This window comes from Schistocerca nitens, chromosome 7 (assembly GCF_023898315.1).
Source record: "Schistocerca nitens isolate TAMUIC-IGC-003100 chromosome 7, iqSchNite1.1, whole genome shotgun sequence".
Taxonomy (NCBI): Eukaryota; Metazoa; Arthropoda; class Insecta; order Orthoptera; family Acrididae; genus Schistocerca; species Schistocerca nitens.
Window position 1 is genome coordinate 147,870,680 of NC_064620.1, and position 14,170 is coordinate 147,884,849.

At 42.1% G+C, this 14,170-nt stretch overlaps 1 protein-coding gene across 1 annotated transcript in view; it reads right to left on the reverse strand.

Moving 5' to 3' along the window:
- LOC126195110 (WD40 repeat-containing protein SMU1) overlaps nucleotides 1–14,170 on the reverse strand; it is a 116,320-nt gene that overhangs the window by 41,405 nt on the left and 60,745 nt on the right. Inside the window, exon 7 of the mRNA XM_049933580.1 lies at nucleotides 6,653–6,876. Coding sequence (XP_049789537.1) covers nucleotides 6,653–6,876 — 224 coding nt within the window. The remainder of the gene's footprint in view (nucleotides 1–6,652; nucleotides 6,877–14,170) is intronic.

The window sequence follows — 14,170 nt, forward strand, 5'->3', positions numbered from 1 at the left end:
GATGATAATGGAGAGTATCATGGAGAAGAATCATGAGTCCTCCATGTGCTGGAGTGCCTTCCACAGAGGGGAGGTCATATCGGACGGACTGAAAATGAGGGAGAACAAAGCGGTCATTAGGACGCAGCTTTGTTTCCTGAAGACAGAAGATGACCGGCGAGTAGGATCGTAAGAGGATCGACAATTCATCCCGATTGGCTCGAATGCCGCGGATATTCCAGTGGATAATGGACATAGGGTGAACAGAAAATGGAGGAATGTGACCAAGGGTGCTGTCAACTCAACGACTGCTCAGAGCTTGCGACCGACAGCATGGAATGGCATTCAGCCGAAGGCAGAAGATCCTGATCCATAGGCTGGTCAGGAGCAGCTCCTGCCACCAGCAATCGGCCGGTTGACCGGCCACCAGCAGTGCGCCTCGGCGACACAGAAGACGGCCGAGGGCGATTTCCGCCAGGTGGCGCTGTGGATGGGACACGCCTTGGCGGAGAAGGAGAGGAACTGGGTTTCTTTGTAGCCTTCTTGGAAGTATGAGGTTTAGAGGAAGGAGGAACCGATGGTGGTGAAGTTGCCGTACGTAAAAACTCTTCACGAGTATGCTCTTTCTTCGAAGACTTGGTGTCGGACTTTTGGGCTCGAGATTTAGTAGAACCCGACGAAGAGTGAGCCATAGAGTGGGCAGGCGAAAGTGGTGAAGTTGAACGGGCGATCTTTGCGCTGGCCGATCTGACGACCGTGGCACTAAAGGTGAGGTCGCAAGTTTGCGTGGCCGCCTCCTTTGTTGGCCGAGGAGTAGCAAGGACAGTGCTGTATTTGCCTGTCTGAGGCACGGTGGGCTGTCGACTGGCGAATAATTTTCGAGCAGCAAAGGTCGACACCTTTTCCTTCACTCTTATTTCCTGGATGAGCTTTTCGTCCTTAAAAACTGGGCAATCTCTAGAGGAAGCAGCGTGGTCACCCATACAGTTGATGCAGCGAGGGGATGGAGGTGGACAAGCACCCTCATGGGCATCCCTGCCACACGTAACACATTTGGCCGGATTAGAACAGGACTGGCTGGTGTGATTGAAGCGCTGGCACCGATAGCAACGCGTAGGGTTTGGGACGTAAGGACGAACGGAAATTATCTCATAGCCGGCTTTGATTTTCGATGGGAGTTGCACTTTGTCAAATGTCAAAAACACAGTGCGGGTTGGAATGATGTTCGTGTCAACCCTTTTCATAACCCTATGAACAGCCGTTACGCCCTGGTCTGACAGGTAGTGCTGAATTTCTTCGTCAGACAGTCCATCGAGGGAGCGTGTATAAACGACTCCACGCGAGGAATTTAAGGTACGGTGCGGTTCCACCCGGACAGGGAAAGTGTGTAGTAGTGAGGTACGCAGCAATTTTTGTGCCTGGAGGGCACTGTGTGTTTCTAGCAACAGGGTGCCATTCCGTAATCTGGAACAAGACTTTACAGGACCTGCAATTGCGTCGACACCTTTCTGAATAATGAAAGGGTTGACCGTGGAGAAGTCGTGACCTTCATCAGACCGAGAAACAACAAGGAACTGTGGCAACGATGGAAGAACTGACTGTGGTTGAGACTCAGTGAACTTACGTTTGTGAGCAGACATAGTGGAAGGTGAGGAAACCATTGCGGAAGAATCCCCCATGATTACCGGCGTCTCCGATGGCGCGCTCCTCCCTTGTGGGGGCCCTCTCTGAGGGCACTCCCGCCTTAGGTGATTGTTCACACCTCAGGTCACACCTCCCGACAAACGGACGGAGGGACCAATCGGCACTTTCGGAAGGTATCAGCTCGGGTAATCACCCCTCCCTGGGCCTGGCCGTTACCAGGGGGTACGTACGTGTCCTACCTGTCTACCCGGGGCGGGGAATTACGCGTTACCCCGTCACCGGCTACGCATGGAAGTGCGTGGGTCGGCCTTCAGACACGCACAGGGAGGAAGAAAGAGAAAGGGAAAGGAAAGAAGAGGTCTCAAACGCCGCAGCGGAGAAAAGGGTAGAGAGAAGAGGTAAGGAAAAGAGAAGGACAAAGGAAGGATGAAGACTTACAAGTAAGGAAGGCGAAGAATGTGGTACATTTACAAGCGTCCGTCTCCGGACGTAGGCACAAACCATTCCCCCAGAGGGGGAGAAAAGGAAGGAAAGAGCCAGAGGTGAGGGGGGGGGGGGGGCGAAGATGGGGGATGGGGAAGGATGCGGAAAGGGAAGGTATGCAGCCCGGAAAGGAAGGAGGGCCACATTAGCTCGGGGTCCCGTGCTCGCTACGCACGTGTCCACAAAAGAGTTGTGGACCCCCTGGGGGGACTGAGTGACTGGCGGTGTGCTCTTAAGATGCCTTTTGGAGGGATCAGCAGTATCAGGATTGAATGTGATGGCCCAGGAAATCTGTTTTGAACTAGGCTGGTGGGGTAATTACGTCCAGTGAAGGCTGAGGTGAGAATGGTGGTGTATTGCTATAAAGAGTCTGCAGTTGAACAAATATGCTTGCCTTGAATGCCAAGGCCGTGTGGGAGGGAACATTTGACATGGAATGGATAGCAACTGTCAAAATGTAAGTACTGTTGTTGGTTAGTAGGTTTAATGTGGACAGACTGAATGTGTGTATCTGACCTTCGGTGAGGATGAGATCAGCATGGGATTCAGAATAGGATCATGTGAAATTTAATTGAGAGAAGGTATTCAGAGATTCCAGGAATTTTAACAGGTCAGCCTCACTATGACTCCATATGACAAAGATAACATCTATGTATCTAAACCAAACCAGAGGCTAAAGACTTCTGGATCCCAGGAAAGCCCCCTCCAAGTGGCCCATGAAAATGTTGCCATAGGAAGGAGTCATCCTGGTTCCCATGGCCCTACCCCTGAATTGTTTGTACGTCTGCCACTCAAAGGTGAAGTAGTTGCTGGTAGGCATAAAGTTGATTAAGGTGAGCTAAAAGGATGTCATGGGTTTGGAATCAGGTAGGCACTGACTGAGGAAATGTTCAGCAGCACAGACCATGTAGGTGGGGGATGTTTGTATAGAGGGAGGTGGCATCAATGATGACATGCAAATTGTGTGGTGGAAGTGGGATGGGCACAGGTTTCATACAATCTAGGAAATGGTTGGTATCTTTGATGTAGGAGGGATGTCCTTGTACTATTGGTTGCAGGTGCTGATCAATTGAGGCAGATTTACATTTGGTGGGTGCTTTGAAGCCAGCAACTATAGGACGTCAGGATGATTTGGTTTGTGGATCTTTGGAAGGAGGTAAAAGGTGGAGGTGCATGGTTTGGGAGAGGTGAGATTTTCTATGGATTGAGGTGTTAGCCCTCACGAGGTACCTGTGGTTTTAAGGAGGGACTACTGGTCAGTTTAAATCACAGGGATGGGATCTAGATGGCAGATACTGTATGTAAAGGTACAGTGCACTTAGCTTTTCACTTTTATTAACTCATGCACAATGTTTAAGCAGTAATCTATGTCTTGCATATTACCCTGTCTTCCATCTTTAATCTTTCAGATTTTAAAACCTCGTCCAATTCAGTCCCCAACTATCAGTCCTTCCTTCACATCCCATCCGGTAAGCCTCCGCTGACCCATGACTCTGGGTGAGTTTCCAAACATCTACCCCTTTTCGTAGACTTCTCCACTCCTTTTCCTTCATCCCCTTCCTTCCCCTTCAACGCTTCTGCCTGAAGGAGCCACTGGCTCCAACAGCCTGCCTAATTACAACCTTCTTTTATGTATGTGTTCTACTGCCACTTCGTAAGTAGATATTTTTATCTATTCAATTATATTATTTTGTCAAAAATTGTTTGTTTTTGTTGTTATATTAGCCCATGTGGCCACCATTCCTTCTTATGTAACGCTCTTCTCAGTCTTCTTTGTCATCCATCTGATTCAAACTGTTTCTGTTTTCTACCTTATGTGCTAATCTGTTCGTTTATTTATCTGTATCACCAAGATTAATCAACACTTTGCACCTACATCTCTTCTAGTACTGATTTCTGTGCACGTAGATGGGTACATTTTTATTTGCATATAACAATTATATTGTTATTAAATTAAATTATGAGGTTAAATGGACATGTATGTTACATATATACAGCTATTATTAGCAATGGAACAATGTACATCTGATAACTGTTATTCCAATTATGCAAATGTATAGCTAAGATAGTTTTTGGACCCAGGGGTGGTCCGATTCTAGATTACAACTGGTCATCTCTAATAAAATATACTGACATGGCAGTGTATTGCATAATGCATTTCTTAAAATTCGTTAAAGCTGTGCAGTACCAGCTCCATAAAATATTTCTTAAAGTTTTTATCTTCTTTCAATGAACTTTAAGACTGTTTCCAAATTTCTTGTTATTTCCTTTACTGCTTACTCAGTGTACAGATTGAATAACACCGGGGACAGGCTACAAGACTGTCTCACTCTCTTCTCAACCAACTCTACTCTTTCATTCCTTCGACTTATAACTGCAGCCTGGTTTCTGTACAAGTTGTAAATAACCTTTCACTTCTGTATTTAATCCCAGCTACCTTCAGAATTTCAAAGAGTGTCCATTCAACAATATCAAAGAATTTCTCTATATCTACAAATGTTATAAACGTAAGCTTGCCTTTCTTCAGTCTACCTACTGAGATAAGTCACAGGGTTGACTGAGATTCCAATGTTACATTTTAACTAACTCCTTACATTATCTTAGATAATGAAATCAATGGCATGACCAGTGACACAGTAAAATTAGAAATCCTCTGTTGTGGTGAGATTCTCATATTGAAATGTTAACATCTACCACTAACACCACAAATTTGTTTAATGTTATTACAAATTTGTTTAATGTTATTAAAGTGTGTGAGTTATTTCATCCGTCACGGAAGTATATTTGATACCTTATGCGCCTCAATGCCAGACATGCAATAGCAATCACTGTACCCCAGGAACACAAAAAGTTTCTCTTGTTAATTTACAAATACACAAATTGAAATAACTTAGATCTACAAGTCAACAAATACTGAAAATCCTGGCCCACCATGTTTTTTATATAAAGGCGTGTTGGTGGTACAGATACACTATCAGACTGTAGTTCGCAAGTTTAATAATTACAATATCATTCTTACAATATTATGAAAAGAAAAGTTGCTACTGACCATATAGTGGAGATGCTGATTCACAGATAGGCACAACGAAAAGACTGTCACAAATAAAGCTTTCGTGTGTGAGTTGCGTTTGCGTGAGTGTGTGGTGTGTGTGTCTGTCATCTAGTTTTGAAGAAGTCCTTACTGGTTGAAAGCTTTATTTGTACAGTCTTTTTGTTGTGTCTATCTGCGACTCAGAATCTCCAATATAAGTTGAGTAGCAACTTTCCTTTTCATAATATTGTTACATTCTATCCTGGATTTTCCATTGTTTAATATCAGTCTTAATAATTTAACCAGTATCTTTCTTGGCACTTCACATTGTTGAGTTTTGTAAGTGGAAACTGTGTACAAATTCAGGTTACTATTTCTTACACCTTTAAATTCTGTATGGATATCACCTGAATTATCATCTAGCTATGCCGTGCCGTTCTCTTGATGGATGACTACTTCTCTCCCACTACATCTGTGCTGAAAATCTGAAAGTGCTTTTGTAATTTTTGACGCGCTACTAAATTAACGGAAATCGCTCCTTCTCATATGTGATTATACTGAACCATCAATTACAGTACTTAAACACCTCACATAGTGTTCATATACATTATGTGCTATGATATTAGATGTGCTCAGTACACCTTCAATGACAGTTATCTTTAGAGCAACAGCCTCGCCTTGCAGAAGCAATGTCTCCAACTGCACCAGAAATCATACACAAACGAGATACAACTCCCAAGCAGTATACCAGTGTAAATCACTATTTGAAGTAAAAACTGTTTTCGTGGTGGTGACCATCATTCATTGGTAATTTACCAAAGTGATATCTTACACCATAACATCTATTGAAATATTAGTGGGTTGTGAGCTGTAGTCCACTTTATGATCTCTCTCAATGAGAACATAATGTCTCACTCAATGAGAATGCATCACGCAAGTTCTAATATCCAGAAATTGATAATGAAATGGCAAATAATATAACAATGATCAGAACTTCAAGTTTTAAGCTCAGGCTGCTTTGATTGTACATATCACACGCATCAATGGAAAAATTCAACTGAGAAAACTGTTTAAATTACAAAGTGACAGAATAATGTGCCAATATTTACCTTCAAGAGGCAAAATGTACTTTGAATATATATATTAACAGCACAAAATACTAATCCCATCTTTCAGAACTTGCACATTCTTTCTTCTCTCTGATTGGTTGTGAAGGGTGGAAAAAGAAAAATTGGGAGGGGGGGGGGGGGCCACTGGAAGGGAGATTGCTCAGAGCCTAGATGAGTGTGCCCCCCCCCCCCCCCCTCTTTCCAACCTTACCAACCTTTCCTCTCTCATGAGAGAACATGCAAGTTTTGAAAGTTGGGATTAATATTTTCTATTGTATGCACTTACATTAGCAGTCCTAGGAATTATCCATCCTGAAGGCAAATACTGACAAGTCATTCCATCTTCCTGTAAACATAAGACATGCAATGAAGAAGAAAATCACAATAAATTTGAATATTTCCCCACCTGATAGTTGTATCAAAAGATGCACTCAGGACTTGACTGTTATCTCTGGAAAATTGGAGACATGTAACCCCCTTTGAATGAGCTTTCTCGAACCGCCGAAGACATTGCCCAGTCTGGACACGCCATACCTTGATTTTGCCCTGTTGGGATCCTGATACTAACATTTCTGAATCACGGCTGAATGACATACACAGAACTGCTTCTTCCATCATCATGAAATTATCCTGCAATTTAAAAAATTATGAATGTTTTATTCTCTCCTTTTCAATGACAAGTGACTTATTATAAAATCAGAAACAAAATACACAACAATTACTTAAATTTAAAAATACAGTACATCTTGCCCCTGCTCTCGACACACGCGCGCACGCACACGCGCGCGCACACACACACACACAGTGACATTTGCCTGCTTTATTTCTTCATTGACAGTCCTCGGTGTCAATGTACTGCTTTGTTATACTGGCTGAAAAATAAGGGGTGGAAGATCAACACTGACTACTAAAAATAATGTAGTCGACAGATGCACAGTTGTGTTTCATAGTTCTTTACTTTCACTGCTCACAACTCCCCCCCCCCCCCCCCCAATAAAATATACACAATTAGTATGGCCAGTGCACTATTGGTTAACTTTTGATAAGCCTTATTAATAGTTTGCAGGCATACATCAGCATTCCGCTACAATAGTTTACTGTTGAACATCTAAGAGCAGTAAAAACCTAACCACACAGTTCACAGTTCTTGCAGAATAACATGGTACATACTGAACAGATACTGTCATTGTTTTAACACATGGACCAATTGTGTTACACTTATTTCATGGATGCATTGTTGTTGATCTAACCAATATGGGTTTCTCGTTGAAAACAGGCCGTGGACTGACTGTCTCAGGACCAAAAATCAGGCCCTTATACATCCTCACAATAATAGCCACTGAAACTATACATTGTTTGATATGTAATTTACAGAAATTAAAATTGAAACTCATTCAATTAACTGCATATATCGAAAAATTGGTTCTTTTTAACAGTTTCCTCTCGCACAAGAGTTAGGCTGAATTATTTGTTTAAATAATGAAATTAACAGATATAGTTATGCAAACAACACTTTGGACAAAACTGGTAATTACTTTGGAATTAATTAAGAGCTGGCTTTGCTAACGTGTTTTCGAATAGAGCCAAATAAATACTTTAAGGATGCTATCAGTTGGTCCTCCAAATGTTTATAATTAGTACAGAATTTATATTTGTCAACAATGGAATTTAAGTTACGAAACAATTACTGATTTCACCCTATAATAAAAGACATTAACTAGTAATAGTCAAAATAAATTAAAAATCAATTACATACATAAAACCAAGCACAAAAGTAGAGCTGGTGTTATATTCTTTAACACTGAGGGCCAACCTTTCTCTTTTATGAAAATGCAGATTATACTCACATATGTTAATGTTAATCAGTCAGACATGGAAAAATGAATTTTAAGGAGGCAGATGGCAAAACAAGAGGGGAAGTAAAAGTATCCCAGCTTGCTTTGTCACAACACACAATACTGCACTGTAATCTAATTAATCACCTTATAATGAAAATGGTGAAGTTGTCGTAAATTGGGCAGAAGGCAATAACTTATGATGCAAAGGATGAATGAACATTTAACTGTCTACATCCAGAGCACCACAGGATAAAACAAAAATGGTTCAAATGGCTCTAAGCACTATGGGACTTAACATCTAAGGTCATCAGTCCCCTAGAACTTAGAATTACTTAAACCTAACTAACCTAAGAACATCACACACATCCATGCCTGAGGCAGGATTCGATCCTGCGACTGTAGCAGTCGCATGGTTCTGGACTGAAGTGCCTAGAACCACTCGACCACCGTGGCCGGCACAGGATAAAATTCATACAAGATACATCAGGTGCCAACATATACCACTCAATAAGAACACTAACAAACAACCTGAGTTCTCAAGAACTTTCTCTGTATCTGAAATTTGTGCTGCTCTTAAAACTCAAAAACACAGAAAAGCAATGGGAAGTGATACAATCCATCCTGAATTTCTTTTGCATCATTGGAACTATGCAAAAAGATTCCTGGTAGGTTTCTTCTCTGACATTATATCTGGTCCAACCTCACAAAAAATAAAGCAATAAAAAAATCACAGCAATATTCACACCTGGCAAGCCACCAGTCCAGTCAATGAACTATCACCCAATCACACTATTTATAAGTTCCTTGAAAGAATTCTACAAAACTGGAGTAGTACAGTGATCTTTCAGAAACTTCCTGTTGAAGCCTGTTTTATCATTAAAACATTTACTGAAACAGGATACCAAATGAAACAGAAACCACGACCAGCTTTCATTGATCTAAGTGGAACATATGACACAGTTTGGAGGCATGGCCTGTTTTATAAATTATTACAGTTTATTCCAAGCAGATGGACAACAAAAGTAACTGACAACATGTTAGCTGGAAGGACAATTACTGTAACTACAGGAAAAGACAGTAACTGTGCAAAAGTACTGAATAAGGGCTCACCATAGGGATCCATCCTCATTCCTCACCTGTTTAATTTATATGTAGCTGGTATTCTTCCAACTCAGTCCGGGAAGTTCAGCTGTATGGACGAATGGACAACAGCTATCCAACACAAAATATTCGAAACAACTGAAGATATCCTAACTTCTGATCAAAATACCTTAAGCCGTAACTGGATGTTACAACCAAACTCATATAAAACAAAGTTGCACATTTTCATCTGTCCAACAGACGGACCCTTGTCTATTTTGAAGGAGACAAACTTTATCATAATACACATCCAAGCCACAAGACACCTGAGGACTAGCAAGGGGATAGCGACTGAGATGATAAAGTGAGGAGATGACATACTATTAGTCAGCAAAACAAAGTTTATTAACAAGATCTGCAGGACAAAAAAACTACCCAAATGATGCAAGAATGTAGTGACTCTGGCAATAAAAAATTGGACAAGTGCAAGTAGGACTTGTGCACTGACGGTTCTGTACAACCTTAATTTTGTATACAGATAGTTCACCCATATCTGGAACTGAGAATCTCTCAATGATTTTTGCCTGTTATTGATATCAATACTGGCGAGATATCAGTCTCAGATATTTCAAGAACATATCAAAAGCTCTACAGTAGTTCCTCAAACTAGATCAGACACACAAAAAGAAGTGAGCCAGGGACTTCAGTTCATACATGCAGAGAGGGATGAATTCATGCAGGACAAACAAGAAATTTGGGCTGGATACAATGTGTTACATATTCCAAGAAATATCCTTATAATGTTATTATTTATTTAGTGCTATTATTTATTAATGGAAAAATCATTGTAACTGTATTACAAATTTTTGACACGTCTCCTGTACGCAAACTAAATGGATTGCAAATGCACGTCATGAGATGAATAAAACACAATTCACAATTCACTTAAGGGGAGTCACAACGGAATTTTTTTTTAACATTTTTGGATTTTTATCTCACTATAAAATTTGCAATTTTCCAAAGAAAATGATTATATATATATATATATATCACTTATAAACTCGCAAGAGAAGTATTATATCTTATTTTTTTAAATATAATGTACTCCGCTTGAAAATGTTACAATTTTTTCTTGTATTACTTCAAGATCTAATAAAATCGGTAATTTTTTATATAGAAGGCTGTAGATTGTTGTGTTATAAAGGTTAAATACAGGGTGTTTCAAAAATGACCGGTATATTTGAAACGGCAATAAAAACTAAACGAGCAGCGATAGAAATACACCGTTTGTTGCAATATGCTTGGGACAACAGTACATTTTCAGGCAGACAAACTTTCGAAATTACAGTAGTTACAATTTTCAACAACAGATGGCGCTGCGGTCTGGGAAACTCTATAGTACGATATTTTCCACATATCCACCATGCGTAGCAATAATATGGCGTAGTCTCTGAATGAAATTACCCGAAACCTTTGACAACGTGTCTGGCGGAATGGCTTCACATGCAGATGAGATGTACTGCTTCAGCTGTTCAATTGTTTCTGGATTCTGGCGGTACACCTGGTCTTTCAAGTGTCCCCACAGAAAGAAGTCACAGGGGTTCATGTCTGGCGAATAGGGAGGCCAATCCACGCCGCCTCCTGTATGTTTCGGATAGCCCAAAGCAATCACACGATCATCGAAATATTCATTCAGGAAATTAAAGACGTCGGCCGTGCGATGTGGCCGGGCACCATCTTGCATAAACCACGAGGTGTTCGCAGTGTCATCTAAGGCAGTTTGTACTGCCACAAATTCACGAAGAATGTCCAGATAGCGTGATGCAGTAATCGTTTCGGATCTGAAAAATGGGCCAATGATTCCTTTGGAAGAAATGGCGGCCCAGACCAGTACTTTTTGAGGATGCAGGGACGATGGGACTGCAACATGGGGCTTTTCGGTTCCCCATATGCGCCAGTTCTGTTTATTGACGAAGCCGTCCAGGTAAAAATAAGCTTCGTCAGTAAACCAAATGCTGCCCACATGCATATCGCCGTCATCAATCCTGTGCACTATATCGTTAGCGAATGTCTCTCGTGCAGCAATGGTAGCGGCGCTGAGGGGTTGCCGCGTTTGAATTTTGTATGGATAGAGGTGTAAACTCTGGCGCATGAGACGATACGTGGACGTTGGCGTCATGTGGACCGCAGCTGCAACACGGCGAACGGAAACTCGAGGCCGCTGTTGGATCACCTGCTGCACTAGCTGCGCGTTGCCTTCTGTGGTTGCCGTACGCGGTCGCCCTACCTTTCCAGCACGTTCATCCGTCACGTTCCCAGTCCGTTGAAATTTTTCAAACAGATCCTTTATTGTATCGCTTTTCGGTCCTTTGGTTACATTAAACCTCCGTTGAAAACTTCGTCTTGTTGCAACAACACTGTGTTCTAGGCGGTGGAATTCCAACACCAGAAAAATCCTCTGTTCTAAGGAATAAACCATGTTGTCTACAGCACACTTGCACGTTGTGAACAGCACACGCCTACAGCAGAAAGACGACGTACAGAATGGCGCACCCACAGACTGCGTTGTCTTCTATATCTTTCACATCACTTGCAGCGCCATCTGTTGTTGAAAATTGTAACTACTGTAATTTTGAAAGTTTGTCTGCCTGAAAATGTACTGTTGTCCCAAGCATATTGCAACAAACGGTGTATTTCTATCGCTGCTCGTTTAGTTTTTATTGCCGTTTCAAATATACCGGTCATTTTTGAAACACCCTGTATGTGTTTGTATTGGTAGCACTGTCAAAAACAGTATCGTATCGTTTCATAGTACAAACACGCGTCGTATGTCAAATTGTTAACACTTTTCTGAGGAAAAGAACCGGAAGTTACAGACAATGAAATACAGGCAAACTTGTCAGTATCTAGAGAAACACCCATTAGTGCTTCAAAGATTAAAATGAAATGTTGTGATACACAGTTTTCTCCAAACGAAAGTGATGTAAATGGTAGGTTAGGTTATATTCTGATAGATTTACACATCCTAATAAGGGTGTTACGTGAATGTATGTGTTCTAAAATATGTCAATTAGTCTACATGAAGACAGTGAGGTATCAAATGGACTAGCCAGAAAACTTATCATTAATTGTGCCAGTTGTAAATATACTCATTCATTTTGGAATTCTGATAAGTGTAAAGATAATTATTTTGAAGTAAATGTTAGGTGGTTTTATGGATTGAGAGCTATTGGCAAAGGACTCACTGCAGCAGAAACAATGTGTACCGTGATGAATATGCCATGTCCACCTTGTACAATCGACAAGTATGCAGGATTTATTGGAGCTGCTGCAGAATCTGTTGCATGTGAGTCAATGAAGGGTGCTGCAAACAAAGCTGTTGAAATAAATGATGGTATGACTGACATACCAGTAGCTTCTGATGGCACTTGGCAGAACTGTGGCTACAGCTCTAAGAATTCTGTTGCTATGGTCACCAGTGTGAGTACTGGAAAGGTAATAGATTTCCAGATTTTAACCAAACATTGATAAGTGTAAACCAGGGAATGAAGAAGGGCATATCTGTGACAGAAACAGGTCTATGAAAGCCGTTGTGAGGCCTTGTTACCCAGGATCCCATTCCCTCCCCGTCCAGACTGAGCTGCAGAAAATCCTAAAAATCCAAGGTCCCTCACAAGGCGTCACAACGGCTTCCATAGACCTACTCACTCCACCTGAGCCACGTACCCCTACCTTCTACCTATTACCCAAAATCCACAAAGAGAACCATCCTGGCCATCCCATTGTAGCAGGCTTCAAAGCCCGAACAGAATGTATCTCAGCTCTGGTAGACCAACACCTCCAACCTATCACCCCAACCAACATCAAAGACACAAACCACTTCCTAGAACGCCTCAAATCCATTCCCACTCCCCTCCCACCTGCAACCTTTCTTGTCACCATAGATGCTACATCTCTTTACACAAAAATCCCACATACCCATGGTCTGTCTGCCCTTGAACACTACCTCTCCCAACGACCACCCGAAGATCTTCCAAAAACCTCGTTCCTTATCACACTTACCAACTTCATCCTCACCCATAATTACTTCACTTTTGAAGGCCATACCTACAAACAAATCAGGGGAACGGCCATGGGAAACAGGATGGCTCCATCCTATGCCAATCTCTTCATGGGCCGCATGGAGGAGGCTTTCCTGAAGACCCAACAGCTGCTTCCCCTGGCTTGGTATAGGTTTATAGATGACATCTTTGTGGTCTGGACTCATGGTGGAGAAACACTCCTTAATTTCCTCAATAACCTCAACTCCTTTTCGAATCTGAATTTCACCTGGTCCTTCTCCAAAACCCAAGCCACCATCCTGGATGTTGACCTTCATCTTGTTGAAGCTCACATCCACACCTCTGTCCACATCAAACCCACCAACAAACAACAGTACATTCAATTTGACAGCTGCCATCCATTCCACATCAAACGCTCCCTTCCCTACAGCCTAGGTATTCGTGGCAAACGTATCTGCTCCAGTGATGAATTCCTCAACAATTACACAAATAACCTGACCAGTGCTTTCCTCTCCCGCAACTATCCTGCAGACCTTGTCCACAAACAGATCACCCGAGCAATACATTCCTCCCCATTCGACAACAATGTTCCTACACCCAGATCACACAGAAGCATCCCCCTTGTCACCCAATATTATCCTGGCCTCGAAAACATCAACAAATTACTCCGCCAGGGATATGACTTTCTCAAGTCAAGCCCTGAAATGAGATCATCCCTTGACAATATTCTCCTCACACCACCCAGAGTTGCCTTTCGTCGCCCACCTAACCTCCGTAACATCCTTGTCAATCCCTACAATTTTCCCAGACCACCTTCTCTACCCAGCGGCTCCTACCCCTGTAACCGACCCCGCTGCAAAACCTGCCCCATGCATCCCCCCACAACCACCTACTCCAGCCCCACTACTGATAAAACATACACAATTCAAGGCAGGGCCACATGTG